The sequence below is a fragment of the Coffea arabica genome, chromosome 10e (assembly GCF_036785885.1).
Source record: "Coffea arabica cultivar ET-39 chromosome 10e, Coffea Arabica ET-39 HiFi, whole genome shotgun sequence".
In the NCBI taxonomy this organism is placed as follows: domain Eukaryota; kingdom Viridiplantae; phylum Streptophyta; class Magnoliopsida; order Gentianales; family Rubiaceae; genus Coffea; species Coffea arabica.
Genome location: NC_092328.1, coordinates 6,420,708 through 6,442,920, shown reverse-complemented (window position 1 = coordinate 6,442,920; position 22,213 = coordinate 6,420,708). Strand labels below are relative to the sequence as shown.

Below are 22,213 nucleotides of genomic sequence, written 5' to 3'. Positions count from 1 at the left end.
TTAAGAACAACTAAATTTCATTCTGACAAACCTAAGTAGATTCACGTACATTTGATCTTTTCAAACTATTAAAAACTTATGGACGAAAAGTATTTGATTGTTTGAATACACAATCCAATTTGGTTCATTTATTAGCAAATCAAGTCAAGTGTTCGAGTTGATCAATTTGTTCATTAATCATACTTACCTCTATAAAGATTGAACTTGGTCATGTTCGCGAACAGTTTAGGCCTATTGCAAAACCTTCATTTTCAAAATACTAAACCTATATCTAGCCAGGTTTTTCTACTTTATGTCTAACCTAAATTGAGACCTGAAATAGAGAGTTTGCTTATTAGCAAAGCCGAAGGAATATTCAATTGTCGCTATCATCTGAGAAAAAGCCGTAAGAGTTTTCCATTCTACTTAAGAAACAAAAGCCAAATGACGCAGTAGAAAATCAACAATATGTGTCCCTCCTTAAACTTTGAAGCCTGTTTCTGCATATGAAATTTTGAATGCTAGTACACATTTCTTTTTCGTCCAGAATTGCCTATTTATAAATTTAGGTCGTGGAACAAAACAAAAAATTATTTGCCTGGTCCAATCATGACCCACAAAAAAGCAGCACAATTAGACTAGCATTGGACTTAATTTTCAATGGAAAATCCCAGTAAATATTGACTAACTTTTTTGCCTTTTTCCATCATAGTCCACTTTGTCTATGGGATATCACGTGATGCTTCTAACTTCTACATCCAAAAACAAAAAAGAGAGAACTCCTGATCCGAATCGATCATCAATTTTTACACTTCACTTCAACGGTAGGATTTACATTTTTTTACAGGAGAAAGTGTCAGACTTCACCTTGGTTCCACAACTCTTTTCGGGAACACAAGCTCCCCAACAAGAAGATGTATTCTTGCAAAGAATATAATAATATGTCAATAAGCCCAGTGCTGGAAATGGGAGCTGGCTCGTGTTCGTGTGTGGCTCTTCTTCAACCTTTGAAATATCTTCACGTGGATGCATAGTAATATAGGTGGTGGCTTCTTAGTGCCAAAAGCAAAAAAGAACAAAACATAGGTGCCTTAATATTCAAGATCTCATTTAGAATCAGATTCAACTTTTTTGCATAAAGGTAGTTCATCCATTTTCCTTTGAAATCTTTGGGCTTAGTTGTATTTTTCATTTCTATCCAAATTTTTTACACGTGAAAAATGCCCTTTTAAAAATCAATACCCCAATATTTTTTTTTGTCTATCCACGTTTGAAATGCCATTTTTTCTTAGAAAAAAAATTTTACCTTACTCGTGAATAAATTTTTTAATTATTTTTTTATCTTACATGTATCAAATCGCTACACTATATATTTCTACTAAATTTTCAGAAAGTAGCAATCCAAACGGATCAGGTAAAGTAACAACGGTGGTCCCATGTAACACGTCGAACAACTTTCTTACTTGCTCCTAGAAGAATTAAAAAGAAAGAGAAGAAAACATTATGGTTTATACCTTTACGGTAACCCTCTAGTTGAGCAAAACATGATTAAGTTGATTTAAACTCAACTGATTTAGAGCATTATCCTAACTAAGCCCAACTAGGATGAGCCTTCAAAATCTATTCTACCTAAAGCTCAAAAGTCTCGAACTAATAAAACTATCAAACTTCAGTTTGTTCGTTGAGTAAAAGGTAAGTAACTACTGATGCGTACTAACTTCTAGGTACTCAAGTCTCTAGTTAGCTCCAATAAGTCCTTCAAAAAAAAAAAAAAAAAAAAGCTCCAATGAGAGAAGAATAGAATAAAAGAACACGGATCAAGCTATAGCGTTAAATTTTTAGCAAAAGTAAAATTATTTTTAAAAAAAAGTGTGTAAATACAGGAAGGTCATTAATATAAGTGTATTAATGAGTGTCCTAAAGATATTCGGAAAAAAAAACTCAAAATAAATAAAGTAACCAACCAATGCCAAGAGAAATTAAAAAAAAAAAAAAACTAACCCAAGCGAATTTCTCTTTTTCTCATAGATTGAGATTCTTTAAGAATATACAGGAAAAAAAAAAAGTAAGTGGCAATCAAACGTGGATATTCTATCAAAAGGAGTACTGTATTATTGTTACAACGAGACTAACCCTCAATATATTCTTTTTGATTGATTCTCTGATAATGTACAGTCGATTGGATCAGTTCATTTTCTGACCTTGAAAGCTATAGCCTGTAACCCCACTAAGAAAATCTTGCACAGCCCTCCTTTTCCTTAATAATCCTATGACCGTTGAGTCCCCAAGTCAAATTGAACCAGGTGTAATCCAATTATAAAATGGTCCCTCTGCGAAAAAAATGCCTAAGCTAGTGTCCCACTAGCCACTCAGGGCAGTAGAGTAGCGTGACCCATGAAAACAATACCAGAAGCCGCAGCCCACAGCCCGCATTTTACCCAAAAGGAGGCATAGGACAAAATTATGACCACTAACATCGCCGTCCTTCATAAATTCTCTCTTCTCAACACAAAGACCGGCGATTATGAATTATCCCCTTTCAACTTTTACTCAATTGTGAACTTGTGGCCAACGTAGCAGTTGGCATACGTTTAATTGCAATTTTACCCAAATAAAGAAAAAAAAAATCCTACGTTTATTGCAATCGAGCAACAATTTAAGTTTTTTTTTTTAAAAAAAAGAGATAACTTTGTAATATCGCAAACTAAGTCATAATTAGCTAATAAAAAAATTATTACGAACCTACCTAAACTGGTGAAATAAACACTGTAATACATACTCAGATGAACACTAACACAAAGTCAGACTAAAATCAGCATCAGATATAATAACGTGAATTTTGAACTAAGAACCTTCAATTTTTAGCATTAATTTTTTTTTATTAATTAGGGCCTTGTTTGGATTGTCATTTTTTTGGTTTGCAAAAAAAAAAAAAAATTTACATTTTTTGTGAACGCATTTTTCAATCATCATTTTATTTCATATGCATTAAATTGCAATTAATGATTATTAATTAGGTCACAAATTCGTCTTATTATATTTTTTTGAGAATAAAATAAGAAACTAAAAGCGCTTCTCAGTCAGGATGTTTGCGGAATGGCAATACCTCGTCTAGTTAATATGTAACGGCCCCTCTATTGTACCAAAAAAAAAAAAACTTGGAATGGAAAAGGAAAATTTCAAAAGAATTGAAAGGTTAAAAAAATGGTATTTTAGGGAAGTGGTTTGAATGTTTTGTGATTATTTGAGGAGAACATAGATCTCTACAATTTCTTTTTTTCACTTTCAATCACTAAGATGAAATTTCTGAGAAAGAGGAAAAATCAAAGGAAGAAGAAAGAAACAAAGAAAATAAAGGAGGGAAAATGGGGAAAGGAAAAGAGAGAGAGAGAGAGAGAGAGAGAGAGAAATAAGAATTTAGAATAATAGAGAAATAATTATGTACCATAGAGGATACAATGAGACAAAAAACTGGATTATTGGATAATTGATAAATGGGGTGGGATTAATTGTGATTAACCCTATTAAGAAATTACCTTTTTTTTTTTGGGATGAAAAAATCACTCTGGTTAACGGGTCAACGGTCAAATCCGCAAACCCCTAGGACCACCCCCAAGCAAAATCCGCACTCTGCCATATTTGGTGAGTTCTTCGAGCCTGCTCTCTTCTTCTCCTTTATAAACCCCTATCGTCCCTTCCTCTCTCCTCCCCTTTCTTCCCTTTTCTCTCATTAAACAACCAACTAATTTTCAAAAAAGAAAACCACAGCCAAAAATTTCCCTTCCCCAGAAATGGAGATTAATGTGAAGCATCCGGCTTATGGATTCGATCAGTCCGACGGGTTCGACTCCATACCCGACCCGATTGTCCTCCACATCTTCAGCAAAATCTCCGACATCAAAACCCTAATCCGTTGCCGCTCCGTTTCCAAAAGGTTCAATTCGCTGGTTCCTCAAGCCGACTCGCTCCTCCTCCGAGTTGACCGAGTCATCTCTACGACCGATTCCGATGACGACGATGGCGACTCCTTCTTCATCGCCTTCCTACGTTCCATCGTTAAATCCCTCCATAATTTCATTTCCCCAAACAAGCATACCCATTTTGGCAGCCCGACCAGGACTCAGAACTCTCCCACCCAGATCCTCCGGGGGTTCGAGAACATCCGGAGTCTCCAAATCGAGCTCCCCTCCGGCGACCTGAGGTTGGAAATAGGCACCACGATTAAATGGAAAGCGCATTTCGGGAAGACCCTGAAGAGCTGCGTGATTCTGGGGTTTCGCGGCGGATCTGAGGCAGATTTTAGCGGCGGAGGGTTGAAAATGCGGGTGGTTTGGACGATCAGTGCGTTAATCGCGGCCTCGGCCAGGCATTATATGATGCTCGATGTGATTAGAGAGCAGACGGATTTGTCTAATTTGGTTGTCAAAGATAAGGACAACGAAGGAATGGTTGTTATGGATAAGGGCGGATTGAAAGAGTGCAGAGAGCGGGGAGGAGAGGAAGAAGAGATGAACAATAACAACAACAGTAACAACAATCGGAGGGCAGGGGTTTGGTGGAAAAGTAATCGGACAACTGTGCCTGCAGTTAGGATGAGGATGAGGCACGAGGCACGGATGGAGCTATCAAATGGGGTGAAATTGGAAGGGGCGACGTTGGTTGTTGTGAGGCCCATAAATGCTAGTGGATGTGGTGGTCGCGGAGGAGGGAGTGAGGCGGAGGAGCAGAGCGGGGATGTGGGATTGGCGATGGGGGCGTTCGGAGGCGATGGAGTTTATGGGGAGGCTATTGAGAGGTTGCTCAAATGCAGGAGTTATATTCTTGAAATGAACTCCTTTTGAGTAAGCAACTGTATGATAGAGATATCAGTGAGTTATATTCTTTAGATGAACTCTCTTTGATTAAGGAAGTGTATGATAGAGATGTCTGTGAGATGTGTTTTGTTTCCGACTCTTTGATAGCTAGGCGCCTTTTGTATGGTTAATGATGACCTAGAACTGTCCTTGTGATTTGTATATATCCTAGTTTTTTTGTTAATGGGATTGTACGAGTTTTGATGCTTGTTTGTCTGTCGAAAATCTGATGTACTTTCCGTGTTCTTGCAGCAGATTAACCATTATGCTGTTTTTTGTGATTACCTCTTTCAATGGCTTCCAAACTTGAGAAAAGGCCATAACATAAATTTGATGTTCGAGGAATTTCAGGTGACCCTCTGTGTTTGTTTGCTGTTTCTGGCTCGCCGAGCTTTTGCATTCTCGTTCCTTCCAGTTTGGGATTATATTATAGTGACTGCATCTATGCTGATGAAGCCACCATGAAAATGAAAACAGAGTTGTTGGTTTTGTGATCGTTTACTTAATTTTTTTCTTGGTGATTTTGTTGGGATTTTTTTCTTTATTATTGCACAGGAGGAGTTTTTGTTTGTGTTTCGATAGTCTTATGTCGGTAAGAGTTGATAGCTGCGAGCAAATGAACCTTTACATTTTAAGAACCAGCGATGCAATGAACCCCTTGTTATTTGTCTGGGAAAATATACGCGACAATAGAAAGGAGTAATGCAATGTTTGCAGTTGTGTTGGTAAATCACTAGCCATCTAGTGTTCCGTTGTCCATTAGTTGCCCAGAATTCAACACAAATTCAGCAACTTCACCTGTCAAAGCACCATGTTCAGTCTCTGCAGTCACTACCACATCGGCATCGCCTTCCTATAGTTTACAAAATGGGGAGGGCTGGGTTGGGTAGGTGGTGCAGGGAGAGAGTGTAAATTTAGAGGTCTGAGTTCGACATTTATTTTCTATTTACACAAAGAAAAGTCTCTCTCTCTCTCTCTCTCTCTATATATATATATATATACATGTATATAGTTTAGAAAAGAAACGACTGAATCTGTAAAAGCAGGCCACGGGGTAGATTCGAGATGACACTTGGGGGGGGGGGCATAAACAAACAGATTTCTTCTATTGAAGGAAGGTTCCGCATTTCTACTACAAAAAAAAAAAAAAAAAGAGGAGGAAGGTTCAGCAACCTTTAATGAAAGAAAATGGCAACGTCCACCTGAGATTGCGGGAAGGATAAAGGCATTCAATTATAACTTAAGCTGCTCATCGTAGGAGTAAAACAGAAGAAAACCGTGATACATCATTACTGATGATTATGTTCCCCTGTACGAGAATAGCAATCGATCATGACTCCTGAACGGGAAAGAATTTTCAAAGAGCTGGTCCCCAGAAGAATCTGATCCCTCAAAATCCAACATATTGTTTGATTGGCAATAATATTTGCTAAAACAAAAATTTAATTAGATATTTTACATGCCTGAAACATAAATCCATGGGGGCAAAAAGAGTTGCATTAAAATTCGTGACTTGGATCTCCATCTCTGCGGCAATGAAGTGAAAAACTGGGGTCAGCAGAATCAGTGCCTTCTCTGTGTATGCAGTTGTACGAACCATCATGTTTCTTTCCTATTCAATTATAGACATTAGAACAGCGCAGGGTCGGAGCAATGCTGAAGCCAATATGCAACGGAAACTAATCTATCCTCAAAACTCAAGTACCGAAAAAAGCTTAAAAGTACGAATTGACCATAACCGTACGTGTATCGGTGAATACAGATGGACTGCACATAAAGCCATTTGCTTTTCCCCCCTCCCAAAAACATCGTGGCAGCCTGCCTAGGTGCTTCCACTGGGATGTGCTATGTTTCGGACTCCGATAGACAGATCTTTGAAGTGGTTATTGATGACTTGGAGCAGTTGTAATTCGTATTATATATTTCAGTTTTAATTTTTGCTTTGATGGGATTGTACAAGTTTGATGCTTTCTCTTGTTTGCCGAAAATCTCAAGTATTTTCCATGTTCTTGTTGGCTGTTTTTGTCACGAAGAGTTTCTGAATTGCTCCTATTTTTTTTTAGTCAAGGAACCCGCAGCTGTTATCCGACAGTGTGCAATTAGTAAATTCTGTCCCGTGCAACAGTTCGCCAACCGCATAAAGGGATAAGACGCACTAGACAAATTCTGTGCAACGGATAGATATTCCGGACGAGATTCGAACCGAATTGACAGGATGACATACACCAACTCAAGGGACTCTAAATTGCTGTTGCTCATTGCAATTTGGGATTATAGCTGCTTTAATTGTGCTACTGAAGACACTGTGGAGTTGGTTTTGGACATTCTACGATATACCTGTCATAATCCTTGCAGCTTTAGTCATTGACCTGGTTGATCTTTTCCCTGATATACATATCATAATCGTAGCAGCTTAGGATTTAGCTAGGGAAGTGGTTTGCTTTTGCTTTGCACTGTCGGAACTTTTTGTCGAGAATAATAAGGCCATCAAATGTTCACCACCTAATCTTGGCCATCTAGGTGAGGTCCAACAATTCAGATACTTTTTTTTCCTTTGTTGATATTCATGGATACAAAATGTTTTCAAGCAAAACGTTGGCAAGAATTCCAAGGAAGGATGCAGTAGCAGAGTATTTGCTAATTGTGTTATGAATAACTCTACTCAATAGCCAACTAGTGTTTTACATCAGATTGAAAGCATTAAGCATCCTTTACCAAAGGACTGGGCCATGAAAGGAAATAGCAACGTCCACCTAATAATAACTTGAGCTGCTCATAAAGAGTAAAACACAAGAAAACCATGATAGCAGTACATCATTACCAATGATTACGTTCCACTGTACGAGAATAACAATCAATCATGCCTACCAGACATGACTCAGAAAAATCTGATCGGACAAAATTGAACATGTAGTCTCAATTGGCAATCTTTTCTAAAACAATCTACTATCTAATACTACATGCAATGGAAACTAATCTATCCTCGAAACTCGAGTACCATTAAAGCTTAAAGTACGAATCGACCATAACCATGTGTCAATAAATACAGATCATTGCACATAAAGCCTATTTAACATTTTGTTTCTCCGGTTCTCCCCACAGCTGCATAGCAGCAAGCCAAGGTGCTTCCATCCACTGGGAAGTCTCAAAGACTATATATTAACTGGACGGCCGCCTTTTGAAACAAGGGTTATAGTAGTGTGATTAGATAAGCCTTCGGGCTCGTTCTTGGGCAGACATGGTCATTCTTATGGTATGCTCCACATTCTTTGCAAACTTTGGTTTTTCTGATGTAATGGAGTCGTGTCATGCCTTACTGTAATACTCAAGGAAGCAATGTAGGATGCTGCACTCGCACACATGCACACACAAACACGCTACGATAAAAATGAAAACACACTTGGAAAATTCAGAAAGCTGAGGATAAATTGACTGCTAAGTGAATCAAGCACCTTTCCTGACTCTTTGCCAGCAGTTGCTTTTACGTCTTCACAATCTCTTCCATATGCTCTACCGGTGCTGCAGATCTTTGTCCTTCTTGGGTTTTCGAATTTCTATACAAGGTAAATCAAAGTAAATGCAGGTATCTGTATGAGCAGCTATCCTTCCCTACCTGTGTCTGGTTAAATTCGCTATTGAAAACACAGAGGATTGTTATACTGACAAGAAATAGGAGCCTTCTTTCACTCTTATATTGCTATTTCTTCAGTGGCACCTGAACTCATGCAGTGACGATCTCCTCTGGAGAGATCAAATGCAAGACAATGGAATCACAACCAAGTACTTGAACTTCTGCGCTTCAGTATAGCGTCACACGAGTCCCATTTCCAAATATCTCAATTTCTCAGAAAACCTAGCATAAACCATGGCAAGTTTAAGGAAAGCCTTGAGCACAAAGAGTTGCAATTTAAGGAAATAGATCTCAACGAGAAAAACAAGGACGCTTTATAGTGCTCAGAAATCAAGAAGACATCAAGTAGTTGTAAGTAGATGCTATGTTTCTTCTAAATCAATGTTGCTGAATGTAGGGGATCTGGTAGATTACAGTTCCAAAGGGGCAGAAGTTTAATAAAATGCACTTCTTGATGAGTACAAAATCCTTGTTTCTGCATGAAAATCTCAAAGATTCGAATGTTCACATGTACTGATACCGGAGGATAACCAGATTCTAAACTTTGTGACTAGTTAAGAAGAACTTCTCAATGTCAATGGCGACTAAAAATTCTCCTGCAGTTAAACAAAGAGCCATTACTTCGCAATATCACAATTCTGCTAAAAAAAGAAAAGAATCCCTTGCCTGCACAGTTTCTGATGAACCTCCAGTCCAGTTACATCTGTATTGATATCATTCCAATTTATTGTCCCCTCAAAAGTCATTGATGGCAAAAAGTGTCATCCGTTGCTGAGCGGAATTTATATGAGGATGCTACGAGAGAGCACCTCTTTTATCTTGCCAAAAGTGCATGATTGGAAGCATCTGCAGGGTTGTTTCTTGCAAGGGTACATCCTAGCACTCATCTTAACGTTATAACATCCAAGTCTATGATATTACTCACTGAACTTGAAAGACAACAATAAAAGGAACACAGTTTTATCTTTCTCATGTTTTGGAGACTGCATACAAAGTATCAAATAGATATACATGAAGATAATGCACCCACCTACATGAACTAATTAAAGAACTTAAGAGCACTAAACAATAATCAGACAGAGTGATTAATCAGCAGGCTATCTTTAGCAAAAATCAGTAAAACATCTCAATCCTTACAAGATTACAAGATTTGAAAGATTATAATGTTTACAAGAGATGCCACGAAGCACTAATCATTTACTTTTGGATAGACAAACTGTTTTTGATCAGCTGCAGTTTGACTTAGAGACTTCAAATGTGGTCAGGTGGAAAGATGGCAAAGATCTGGTCTCGAGTCTTTCTGTCAAATTGTCATCTAGAATAATCAGACTGGGAAATATCCTTAGCCCATGCACCCTTTAATAGCAAGTTAAACTCATCAACTTCATCTACATAAGGGAAAATGAATTTCTTTAAGAAATAAGAGTTGGAAGTCTTATATAATGTTGACAGACTAGGCCATTGCTTAAGTAAATTCCTAGTTTCCAAAATCTGTAAAGCATTCAGCCGGGGCTTGAGCCTCTTTTCAATACTGCAAGTAAGCACTTCAGGCTGGTCAAATATATCTTCCAAATTATACGCCCCAGAATCAAGAAAAAAATTAACTGTCTCCTTAATTTTCCTGCAGGAAACAGAAAATGCCTGTGGCCTTCGCTGGAACATTGATAGAACTTCGTCTTCCGAAAATCCCAAATCTCGGAAAGCATCCCATTTAAGTTTCCAGGTTAGAGGACTCATTGAGGCCACACTCCGAAGGGCATGCAGAAGCATCTTGGATTTCGCATCACATCCCAACTTCTCGAGTTTTTCAACAAATTTCTTCATTCTTTGTGGCCTCTGTGTTAAAAACCTAGGAAAGATATATATATTTCTGATAATTCTAGGTTTGCTAATCCCGCAACTCTCCAAAATTTGAATATTTGGAACCATGGTCTTCTCCAAATCACATTTCAAATATACCCCGAAACCAGCATTCCTTAACACCTTAGCAACTTCTGAAGTAGAGCCCAGAAGATTCCTCAAAACCATAACCGAAGGAGCAATTGCATTATTAGCACTACGCCCTAAAATCCAAGGGTCCACTGAGATAATATCAGCAATATCAGGGGTTAAAAAGCCTAAATCCTGGAGAATCTTGATCTTGGGCTTGATAGACTTGTCAAGATTAAGAGATATCACTTGAGGGTCTTTTTTCACAAGTGTTTCCAAGTGGGCTCTTGAAAAGCCACTATCTTTTAAGAATGATAACACCGAATCCCACTTTTGTATATAGCCATATTTTTGTGGGATTTTCAGCTGAGCTAATTTATAGGCCACAGTAGTAGCAGCTTCAGATGAAAAATCATGTTTTCTCAGCAGGGCAATGATTTTTGGGTTAAGAATTCTTGAGGTTTTTTCTTTGAAGGATGAAAAGAAGAGGACAGATAAAGAGAAAGCCCCATGGCCATAGGGTTTATGGATGAGATGTGCAGGGTTTTTGAGAGAATGAAAGATTAAGCTTTTACATAAATGAATTGTCATTTTACTGATAAATTCATTGACAAAGGTAACAAAAATCCAGAAGGAAAACAAGTAAAAGAAAGAACGTGAGTTGGCAGAGAAATAAAATACCAGGATCTCGAATGCCTTTCAGATTGGTAGCTTCCTTTGCTCGAGAAACTGCACCAACTTGAGATTCAGTAACATATTTTCAGGATTTAGGGTTCACTTCAGGGTTGAGGGAAATGGGCTTTGCTAGGGTTTTTGGGATTGGTTCTGGAGAGAGAGAACGGCTAATTGAATTGGCCGGCTTTTTTATTTTATTTTATTTTACTTGGCTCTGTTTCGATCCTCTGTTTTTAGAAGTATATTTCAAAAATTGTAACCGTGTATATGAAAAACACTGTAAATATTTTTTGGATTGTTTTTAGAAGTATTTTTAAAATATATTTTTAAGTTTTTATTATAATTTACAATTTTTTTAAAATTTTTTAAAATTTTACACCACCCACCCACCTCCCTCTCTCCTTTATCTTCCTCTCTTCCTCCTCTCTATTTCCTCTCCCTTCTCCCCTCTCCCTTCCTTCCTCCCAACTCCAAACTCCTTTCTCACTTGCATGTGGTGGCTGAAGTCGCAGCCACCACTCTAACCGTGACCATTTTGGTCGCGACTTCTGGGAGGGGAAAGGGAAAGGAAAAGGAAAAAAAAGAAAAAGGAAAAGGAGAAAGGGAAGAAAGATGGGTGGAGAGAGAGGAGAGAGGAGGAAGGGTCATGGGTGTGGGTGTGGGTGTGGGTGTGGGTGTGGTAAGGTGGTGGCCGTGATGGTGAAGAGTGCTGGGTGGTAGTGCATATTTTTTTTTTTTGTATATTTGGAGTTGTTTTTGATATATTGTATGGATATGGTGTTTTTGGAGTTATTTTTGTTTGTATATTACTATAATATTGTATATAAAAAACTTGTTTTTCAAAAATTGAGAAATCAAAAAACTTGTTTTTTTTTTTAATTTGCTTATAGGGTTGGGGTTTAGGAGTTAACTAACTTCATGAAAATTTTGAGTTGCTAAACTTGTGATTGGTGTACTTGGCAAATCTTCATTTCAGTCCCCCCCATGCTTTAAAAATTAAATGGAGTAATTTGATTTGTTAGGTTATTCACTAATCTTTATTTTTTTTTCTCCTAACAGAGGAAGAGATGGAATTTATGAAGAAGAAAAGGAATTGAGAGAGTAGAAATTCATTTTAAGATTTTAATTTTAGCCACTGAACCAAAACTTTCTCAACTTACTAATGTTTACTTTTTTTTTTTCCAAAACCGACAACATTCTATTAATAAACGAAATCTTTACACAAAGGATGGGCAACTGCCCTCAATATCTGCTTGCGCCAGCGCAGGCAGCCAATATGGGAAGACATCCTTCCATTCAGTCTGTACTTTCAAGCTAATTGCCAATTTGGCAAGTTTATGACTAACAGAGTTGTCTACTCTTCGAGTAAAAGTAAAACAACATTCATAAAATTTTGTTCTAAGTTCCCTAATATCATCTAACACCACTGATCCTATCTCAGTCGTCTGCTCCTTGTTGATTTCTTCCACCAACTGTAAGCAATCCGATTCAAATATCACCTTCGTCCATCCTTGCTGTTTTGCCAGTAGCATAGCTGCTCGTAAAGCCATCGACTCTTCCAGTTTTGGAGATGAGCAGCTAAGGTTTGGTATTGCCCAAGCTTTCAGAACGTTCCCTTGCCAGTCCCTTGCAACCATTCCCCACCCTGCCAAACCTTCCTTCTGCTATAATGCAGCATCTGTATTCATCTTGACCCAACCCTCCTGAGGTAGCCTCCACCCCTTCAATACCTCAGCTTCCTGCCTACTACCTCCCTGGACTTCCACTTCCCCTTCTTGAACATCCTGAAATTCCTGCCATTCCCCTACTGTCTTACTTACAGCTACTACCGGATTTCTTTCCTGACCATTAAACTGCTTCTCATTCCTTGATTTCCAGATTTGCCACAGCAAGTTAACCGCCAGTATAATCCGTTCTCTTCCCCTCTCCTGGCTCACAGCGCCCTCTAGTTCTTCCCACCACAACCAAAATCTACTCCTATGTTCCTCCAATCCTTCCTAGCTCACCGGGGCTACTTTCCATATATTCGTAGCATTCCTACGGAAAATCAACATATGCTCTATGGTTTCTACACTCTCCCCACATCCTCTGCACATATGATCACCTTTCAGGCACCTATCCTTAACTACTGCATTCACGGGCAAAATACCTTGCAGACATTTCCAGACAAAATGCTTGAGCTTGTATTTCATATTCAGCCCCTAGAGAAATTTCCAAATCTGTGTTGCCCTTTTTTTCCTGCAACTAGTTCCTGTCTCTTGCTCTCCTTGCTTCCCCCTCCTTTCATTGCTTTTAGCCAAACTGTATCCAGACTTGACTGTATAAGCCCCAGTAGTTGAGAAAGCCCAATACAACCTGCCTTTCCTAGGCTCCAAGCTGAGTGGGATTCCCATAATTTTCCTTCCTTCATCCTGATCAAAAATCTGCTTGATCAAATCTCTGTCCCATTCCCCATCTTTAATCAGCTCATACACTCTCTGCACCTTAACCCCCTCCCCCGTTCTAGTTTTTACCCTCCCATCCTCAGTATCTGGAAGCCATCTATCCCTCCAAATGTATATAGATTTACCATCACCTACCTGCTTTCTTAGCCCCTCTTCTAATAGATTTCTAGCCTGCATCAAACTCTTCCAACACCATGAATCTGCCCCTGCATACTTTGTCCTCCAGATGGAGCATCCTTTAAAATATCTGGCCCTCATAATCTTGCTCATCAATAAGTTTGGCTTTGTCAAAATTCTCCACAGTTGCCTTGCCAACAAGGCCAAGTTAAATTCATGCAACTCCCTAAAGCCCAGCCCCCTACTGCTTTAATCTCAGTTAGCTTCCCCCAACTCAACCAATGAATCCTGTTCTCATCTCCCTTCTGTCCCCACCAATACCTTGCCATCTCAGAACATATTTCCTTGCACAAAGCCTTTGGTAACAAGCAGGCAGACATCACATAGGTGGGCAGTGCCATGATCACAGCCTTCAATAGAACTTCTTTCCCAGCTGGACTTAACAGTTGCTCCTTCCATCCCTTCAGCCTAGCTATTGTTTTTTGCCTTATAAAGTCTAAAACTTGTCTCTTAGACCTCCCAATGACCAAAGGCAGTCCAAGATATTTGCTTTGTACCACCCTCCTCATTCCCTGCAGTTCCCTCATCACCCCATTTATCTGCCTATGGCTCACGTTCCCACTGAACATCAATGATGACTTCTCCATATTGATCAGTTGACCAGAAGCTTCCTTGTATACCTCCAAAATTCTCCTCAGCTTGCATGCCTCCTCTCCATTTGCCTTGCTAAGAATGAGTGAATCATCTGCAAAAAAAAGGTGAGATAACCTGGGAGCCCCTCTAGCCACCCTTATTCCTGTCAGCAGTCCTTGTGAGTTAGCTTGTCTAAACAAAGAAGACAGTCCCTCAGCACATATCAAAAACAAGAAAGGAGACAAGGGATCCCCTTGTCTCAAACCCCTGGTAGGCTTAATAAAACCTACTTTTTTCCCATTAATATTCACAGAATACGTGACACTAGTTACACACTCCATGATCCATTGAATTCACTGAGGACAGAAGCCCATTTTCTGCATCATCTTAGCCAAAAATATCCATTCTATTCTATCATAAGCCTTGGACATGTCTAATTTGATAGTCATAAAGCCCTCCCTCCCTGTTTTCTTATTTTTTTTTAAAAATGGACACATTCATGAGCAATCAAGACATTGTCTAGAATCTGTCTGTCAGGAACAAAGGCAGACTGGGACTCACTAATGCAGACATTCAGTACACTCTTGAACCTGCTAGTCAACACCTTAGATATGATCTTATAGAGGACATTACACAAACTGATAGGTCTATACTCAGTAATAGAAATGGGAGACTCAGTTTTTGGAATGAGGCTTATAAGAGTCTCATTAATGGACTTTAGAAGGTAACCAGAATGGAAAAAACTTTGAACAGCATTCACTATATCAGATTTTACAGTTTGCCAGAATTTTTGGAAAAAGTAAGGAGGCATACCATCTGGCCCTGGGGACTTGTTTGGTTGCATAGAGAAGACAGCCTGTCTGATTTCTTGCTCTGTAATCGGCCTGGTCAACCTCCTGTTCATATCTGAGGTGATTGTCTGTGGCACACCCTGTAGAATTTCTACAAAATCCACTGGATTTTCTGTGGTGAAAATTTCCTGAAAGTAATCTATAATCTCCTTACTCGACTCTTCCACATTCTCACACCATTCCTCACTCCTTTTCTGCAACACACTAATTCTATTCTGCTTTCTTCTACCAGCAACAATTGCATGAAAGAAACTAGTGTTCCTATCCCCTTCCTTTAACCATTTTACCCTTGCCTTCTGACTCCAGTATAACTCTTCCTTTTTATAAGCATCAGTCAGCCTCCTTTTAAGCCCAACTAGCTTGATCCTGTAACCGCTAGGCATGATTTCCTTCACCTCTTTTATCTCCCTCTTAATCTGCTCAATCAGTTTCTTTGAGTTCCGACGACTCCCTTTACTCCAGTTTAGCATATCCATCCTCACTCTCTTAATCTTACATTTAACCTTATACAATCTGGATCCCTGTTGTTCCTCACCCCAGGCTTTCCCAACAACCTCCCTTATATCCTCCTGCAATAGCCACCTCCTGTCAAACATAAACCTTCGTTTCCATTTCCTCTCCCCAGGCCTTATATCCAGGAGCAGCATACAATGGTCAGAAGCCTCAGTTTCTATATGCAAGCATTTCGCCTTGTCAAATTTCCCAACCCAGCCTCTAGTGCCCATAATTCTGTCTAATCTTTCTTTCATCTCTCCCCCATTTCCCCAGTTGTTACACCAGGTCCAAGGAACTCCTTCAAACCCAATGTCTACTAGCTCATTCTTATTTATGAAAGAAGTGAAATCCTGGAACCTTATCTCAGCTCTCTTAATACCTCCCCACTTCTCATCATTCGATGTAATGTCATTGAAGTCCCCTATTACAGCCCAATACTCTCCCCACAAAACACTTTTTCTAGTCACTACCTCCCATTGTTCTCTCCTAATCCCTACATCGGTGCTGGCATAAACACAAATACACCACCAATTGACTCTAGTTTCCTCATCCTCTATTAGCAACTCTATAGTAAAACTAGTAAACAGCACCTTTTTCACCCTTAATTCCTGTTTCCACAGCACCGCCAACCCCCCTGCCTTACCCACAGGATCAACTACAAAGACCTTGTCAAATTTTGTCCACTACATCACTTTATTCAAATAAGTTTTTTTCTTCTTTGTTTCTGACAAAAACACTAGAGAAGGAGAGTGGAGTCTAACGACCTCCCTTAGTTGGGGAACTGTTAAGGGGCTCTCCATACCTCGACAGTTCCATACCACAGCCTTCATTTAAACCTTGGAGTCCCATTTAGGGAGGACTCCAATCCCTCAGAAAGATCCATCCATTCACAGGCCCCACTCTTAACTCTAAACCTCTTACTATTTTCCTTCCCAGTTTGACTCATTACCTCTTCCATCTCCCCCCTCCACCTTTCTCTTCCCCTTCACACCCTCATTGAAATCAGCCCCAATCTCACTCAAAGGTTTCCTCCTACTAACCTCCAGCACCAACCTTCTCCAGCTCTTGCCACCCCTATACTTCCCAATACTCTTACTCTTCTGCCTACCCTTACTCCCCACACCTTCCTCTTCCCCCGATACTGTCTCCCCATCCCTTCCTTCTTTACTAACTACACTAGTCTTTTTCTCACTCCCTACCTTGTCTATACCATCTATCCACATCAAATCATCCAAAGCCTCCCTTGCAGCCCTTAAGCCTATCTCCCCCTACAGAATCACTTGACTCCCCCCTCTCTCACCCACTTGGCCAATCCCCAACTCCCTATTCCTTACCTCCTCCATCCCTCCCTTACCCTGTCTCCTCTCCCTTATCTCTTCTGCACCCACTTCAACTCCCCTCTTTACCACTACCCTTTTCTCCTCCTCCCTACTCTTATTACTATCCCCCAGCAACTTCCCCAGAGTAGACTGTTTTGGGTCCACCTGCTTATGAAACTCTTCAGTATATGTTAAGAGCAATTTATGCCCCTCACTCCCTCCACCCTTATGATCTTGAAAATGGCTCTTCCCATCATCCCTATTCCCGGACTCATCTCCACTCCTATTCTTTCGAGTAGGACTTCTAGGATAGCTTGCTCTTAGCCAATTCCCAAACTGTGGTTCCCCTCCCAAGTTCATTCCCCTCTTATTACAATTCCTTTCACTATGACCAATCAACCCACAACCAAAACAGAAATCTGGACATTTTTCGTATTTAAATTCTATCCATCTCTTCCCACCATTACTGTTAACCATTGTTCCCCTAGGGAGTGGAATAGACAAATCCATCTCCACCAAAATTTTCATATGCTTGCCATCCCTCCTTCCATTCTGCGGTATAATCACCTCTTCCACACGTGAGAATATACTCCCTATCTTCCTACCAACCTCCTTCGTCACCCAATGCAAAGGTAAGTTCCAGATCTGAACCCAAATAAGAGTCCTACTCAGAGCTTTCTCATCCTCCTCTAGACCAGCCTCCCATCGCAACAATATTAAAGGTTGGCCATCATAAATCCATGGCCTCCTGCTTAGCACCATCTCTATCTCCTTCTCCTTCTCGAAAATGAATTGGAACAGGTTTCGGCCAGTCTCAACTACCTTTGGATGCTTCACCTGAGGCCACATATTGTTAGCAAAACTCTTAATCCCCCCAATATTAGCCAATTTCTCTCCCCACACCTTACCAATCAAACTCTGTTTACACTCCAGAAAACCTTTAGCCACCTCCTCCTCATCCAATCGAACTCCTTCCCTCTCTTCCTCAGATAGTTTAAACTTCCTTAAAACCTCTTTAATACTCTCCATAGCTCCTCCCACAGACTCCACCCAGTAAAAACCAGGAGGCTTCCCGACCAGTTCTAACCGAAACCAGACAGAGTCCTGCTCCAAGCCCCCAACCAAAATCCAGAAATCAACAAGTCCTACCACAAGACAGAAAGAGTAAAAAAGCACAAAAAGAAACAAACGAAGCAAACAAAGGCAAGACTCAGGCGAAAAGAAACATGCAAGACAGGATCGCTATCCCATATTGCTAAGAAAGAAACAAACAAACAGAAACACAAAGATATAAAAGGCTTTAGACGCTTAGAGAATCCAACGCCTAATCAAGAGCCAATGGATGAATCTGGTAAGTTTCCTTTCATGGATGAATCTGGTAAGTTTCCTTTCATGGATGAATCTGGTAAGTTTCCATTAATGGTAGGTCGCTGCTTGGCACCAACGCTAGTGGATCCGATTTTGAATTTCGTGAAGAAAGTTCTGAAAAGTGTGAGCACCCACAAAAGGGGGATTTCCTCTCTCTAGAACGAGAGAAAAAAACTCTCATAGAGAGAGACAGTATCTCAAGTTACCTACTCACTAATGTTTACTTGTTTGATATAAAAATCCATTTTTTTATTACTTTGATTAAACAAAATGCCATGCCTATGCTAGATTGACTAACTGCGATTCTTTCTAAGGTTTGATGATTAAGTATTCTTCTTTTTTATAAATTTCCGTTACTCCTTTTAATCGAGATGTTTGTTAGATTGAGTTTTTTGTTTCATAATAATGAAAAAAGAGATTATGTTCTAAAGGAGTATGGTATGAAATTTAATTGATCAAATTGTTTTCTTTTCAGGAAAAAAGATGGTTTCCTTTGATTATTAATTATTAAAGGAACTTGCCCAATAACTCACATGAGTTACGGAATCTAAAATGGATCATGACCTCACAAATCGATTGATGTAATTCTTATGACATTTATTATGAATTTATATAATTTAAGTGTAAATTTGAAACTATCAATTCATACAATTACGTTGATAATTATATATAAATTGTATGAATTTACATTAAATATAGTAAGAATTATATAAAAGCATTTGAATAAGCCATAACTCAATTTGTGAGAGGCCCTGATCCAGCTAAGATATTAGCTCAGAATTACTTTCTTTTGCAGCAATTTCTTAAACTAAAACATCAATGTGCTGCGGGCTGGGCTGAGTAAGAAAGCTGAAGCCTAGTTTCTTTCTTGTGTGAACACAAAGCCAGATCGACGGAGGAAGCCCAATTTCCTCTTCAGCTTCTTATTTTGGTCATTTCATTTAACAAATCTGCACTAATGACAGCGTTTCTTCTTCAACTATGACGTACAAATTAAACAGGATTTGGAATATCTACAGTACCAGGTGCATTTGCAGAATTTTCCTTTTCGTTTTGAAAAAAAAAACTTATTATTCAAAAGAAAAAGAAAATGGAAAATGTGAACAGCCAACCATACAGATATCAAATGCGAGGGCTAGGTCAAGCAAGAAAGATTAAGCCTTGTTCATTTAAATAAGCCCAGAAGTGAATCTTGCTTCTTTCTTCAAACTTGTCTTGTGTCCACAATTTGAGTAGGGCTCGAAACCATAAAGGCAAATTGGCAATAATAAATGGGTAATTTCTTATATATATATATATATATATATATATATATGTATATACATTGTCAATATATGATTTTTTTGTCACACTAACAAATTTAGAGCGTACCACATAATATGAATTTAAATTTGAAATTTAAATTATGTACATATAGCATATATCCATAGCTCATAGTGTTAAAAAATCACTACAATATCAGTGTGTAGAATATTATTCTATAATAAATTTCTGCTCTTTTTATTTTTATTTTTATTATTTTGGTAAGAATAAATAAACTTCTACTCAATAGTCAAACCTCAAGCACGTCGAATTTACTGTAGTACTTTGCATGAAACAGATGTCCCTTCTTCTTTGGAAGTCACGTCTCACAAGGGCAGATGTCATGAGCGCCAAATTTCGATTCAGAGGCTCCATCTTGTGCCTTTTCTTCTTATTGGCACATTTCCCTTGTCAAGTTTTTTTTTTTCCCTCTTCTAATCATTCTAAGTCATTAAGACTTGAGAGGTTACAAATGTGTCATCAAAATGCAAAGAAAGGGCTACAAATTTAGGGATTCAAGTATTTCAAGATGAAACGAAATACAAAATATTAGGGAAGTATTAATTTAATCCGACCAAAACAAGATCCCCAACACAAAAGTGACCGGTCCAATACCATTAACACAAGAATAACATTATGATCCCTTGATTGTAAAGCCCAAAATGTACCCCACTAGCTTGGTAAATCCATGTTCTTTGTCATTCTCTTTTATTTTTTGAAAGGAAAATCCTATACTAAGTTAAATGATAGAAACAAATTAATGGATAATTCATCTCTTTGATTTTCGGGATTTTCATATTTGTTTCTATGGTTTAGTAATATCATGATTGATTTACGGTTGCTTTTTATAGGTGAAATCTTTCTGAAAAAAGTGTTCCATTGCCTAAAGGCTCAAAGTTTGGAAGTTGTAGTTCAATCTCTTTTAATTGAAGCTAATTTGATGGAGCTAGTTATTTCTCTACCTAATATCTTGTGGATCCTTTAGATTTCAATACGCAGATAACAGGAGCATATCACGAAGATTTGTTGTAATCGATCATTCATTCGTGGGTTCAAAACAAGACAACCAAGTTTGATTTAAATGTATTGCTGTAACAGGAATGAAGAAACAAGCCCTGCTCCATGTCCAAAATATCTTTACAAGTTAACAAGCCAACTGGCTTCATGAAATCTGACAAAATTCAAGATGTAATTTATTTGTTCTTCCATGCAAAATCAATGCCACAATTTCCTCAAACATCAACTCTTTTGATTCCAGCTTAAACTTATATACTTTGTCTTAATTCTGCAGGCATCAGAAAATCATTGATGGGCAATGTCAAGAACAAGTGAACAACCCAACCCACCCCCCCCCCCCCCCCCCCCCGGGCGGTGTTAGTGGGACTTATTATATTTGTCCAGAGAAATGGCTACAATTGCATGGGGAGATTATAAACTTTTTTTGGACTGCCGGTGCATGGAACAACTCTACTCGCATTACCAGCAACAATTCCACTCATGGCAGTCTGCCCAAAAATGGCAAGTCATTCATCTCTTTTCCTTTCAACTTGACCTCAAAAAACCACCATTAGTTGGCTTATATACTCACCACGTCAACCGGAGAACTTAGGTTAATGCTGGAAATTTACAGGGCTTTCTTTTTTTTTTTTTTTTTTGACACAGTTTTTCTTTCTGTGGATCTATGGAGGAGCTGCTCATTCTAAACTGCTCTGGACCACATATGCAATGATTAGGTAGATTAAACTAGAGCAATTTATACGCTTGACCGTGAGAAAATCCCGGTCGTAGGAAACCTAGCGTACACGGAACAACGGAGGACTATTATTTGAAAGAAGATTTTGGGTTCTGTAATCCGTAGTTACGGCATAAATAACACCTTGCATCATTACTACACCAATAAAAAGATTAAAAAAAGAAGAAGAAATAGCATTGTAAATGGTGTAGGTATAAGAATCCAAAATGACTTGTCAAATATGCGTTGGCAGATGGGGGATCATACCTTTAATCCTTCTTTTTTGCCACTTTTTTTTTTTTTATAATATATTGACACTTGGAACTAATTAGAAGTAATGTCAGTTAGGAGCCCCCGATTAAACTAAATTCAGTAGTCTAACAAGTGAGCTGATGTTATATTTTTAAGTGTATTTGACAATAATGATTCTGGCATGAAGTTGGGAGCTTTTAGTTTGCTTTACCTGCAGGCTTAAAACTACAGAACCTTGTTATCTCCTAGCCAACTAACTGCATTACTGGATCAAATTATTCCATCACCAAAATCATATCATTCTGATGGAATATCATGATCCCTATATATAGGCTTGGTATGATGATGAAGGGGGGATCTAATAGTCATCTGTGTATATAGCAGACTGAAGCTACAAGGTTAAAACAATACATCACATGGTTTTTTCATGGTTTAGAGAACACGTTTTTAAGTCCATCATCAGAAATTTCACACAACTCAACTCGTTAGTTAGGTCACCAGACCTTGTGGATCTTCTCAAGATGTATTTTCCCTCAGATAATACTAAGTACCACATAAGTGGTTACATTACAATATGCTATTATGCTGCATTATTTTTCCCAGTCCTTTCCTGATAGGAAGGAATCTTGAGGG

At 38.7% G+C, this 22,213-nt stretch overlaps 4 protein-coding genes across 9 annotated transcripts; 1 reads left to right on the top strand and 3 right to left on the bottom strand.

The window, feature by feature from the left end:
- The first annotated feature begins 3,608 nt into the window (after nt 1-3,608).
- LOC113711114 (F-box protein AUF1-like) lies at nt 3,609-5,187 on the top strand. Of its 2 annotated transcripts, none has more exons than XM_072067930.1 (2): nt 3,609-4,847; nt 5,088-5,187. In XM_072067930.1, exon 1 carries the CDS (start codon nt 3,771-3,773, stop codon nt 4,818-4,820), a length of 1,050 nt encoding a protein of 349 aa, XP_071924031.1. In that variant the 5' UTR covers nt 3,609-3,770; the 3' UTR covers nt 4,821-4,847; nt 5,088-5,187. The 2 variants fall into 2 exon arrangements, with proteins under 2 accessions (XP_071924031.1, XP_071924030.1); XM_072067929.1 differs by having other exon boundaries at nt 5,085-5,187.
- Nucleotides 5,188-7,615: 2,428 nt separating this feature from the next.
- On the bottom strand, nt 7,616-11,364 carry LOC113710949 (uncharacterized). 5 transcript variants are annotated; one of them, XM_027234038.2, is made up of 3 exons: nt 8,497-11,364; nt 8,285-8,386; nt 7,616-8,178 (listed from the first exon to the last, which is right to left on the bottom strand). In XM_027234038.2, exon 1 carries the CDS (start codon nt 10,981-10,983, stop codon nt 9,775-9,777), a length of 1,209 nt encoding a protein of 402 aa, XP_027089839.1. In that variant the 5' UTR covers nt 10,984-11,364; the 3' UTR covers nt 7,616-8,178; nt 8,285-8,386; nt 8,497-9,774. The 5 variants fall into 5 exon arrangements, with proteins under 5 accessions (XP_027089839.1, XP_071923747.1, XP_071923745.1 ...); XM_072067646.1 differs by having other exon boundaries at nt 7,616-8,119; XM_072067644.1 differs by having other exon boundaries at nt 8,285-8,685; nt 9,130-11,364.
- A 920-nt stretch (nt 11,365-12,284) lies between these two features.
- On the bottom strand, nt 12,285-12,704 carry LOC113711171 (uncharacterized). Its single transcript, XM_027234353.1, has one exon. It carries the CDS (start codon nt 12,702-12,704, stop codon nt 12,285-12,287), a length of 420 nt encoding a protein of 139 aa, XP_027090154.1.
- Nucleotides 12,705-14,742: 2,038 nt separating this feature from the next.
- On the bottom strand, nt 14,743-21,095 carry LOC113711169 (uncharacterized). Its single transcript, XM_027234352.2, has 4 exons — nt 21,077-21,095; nt 16,908-18,071; nt 16,557-16,820; nt 14,743-16,241 (listed from the first exon to the last, which is right to left on the bottom strand). Exons 1-4 carry the CDS (start codon nt 21,093-21,095, stop codon nt 14,743-14,745), a joined length of 2,946 nt encoding a protein of 981 aa, XP_027090153.2.
- Between the last annotated feature and the right edge of the window lie 1,118 nt (nt 21,096-22,213).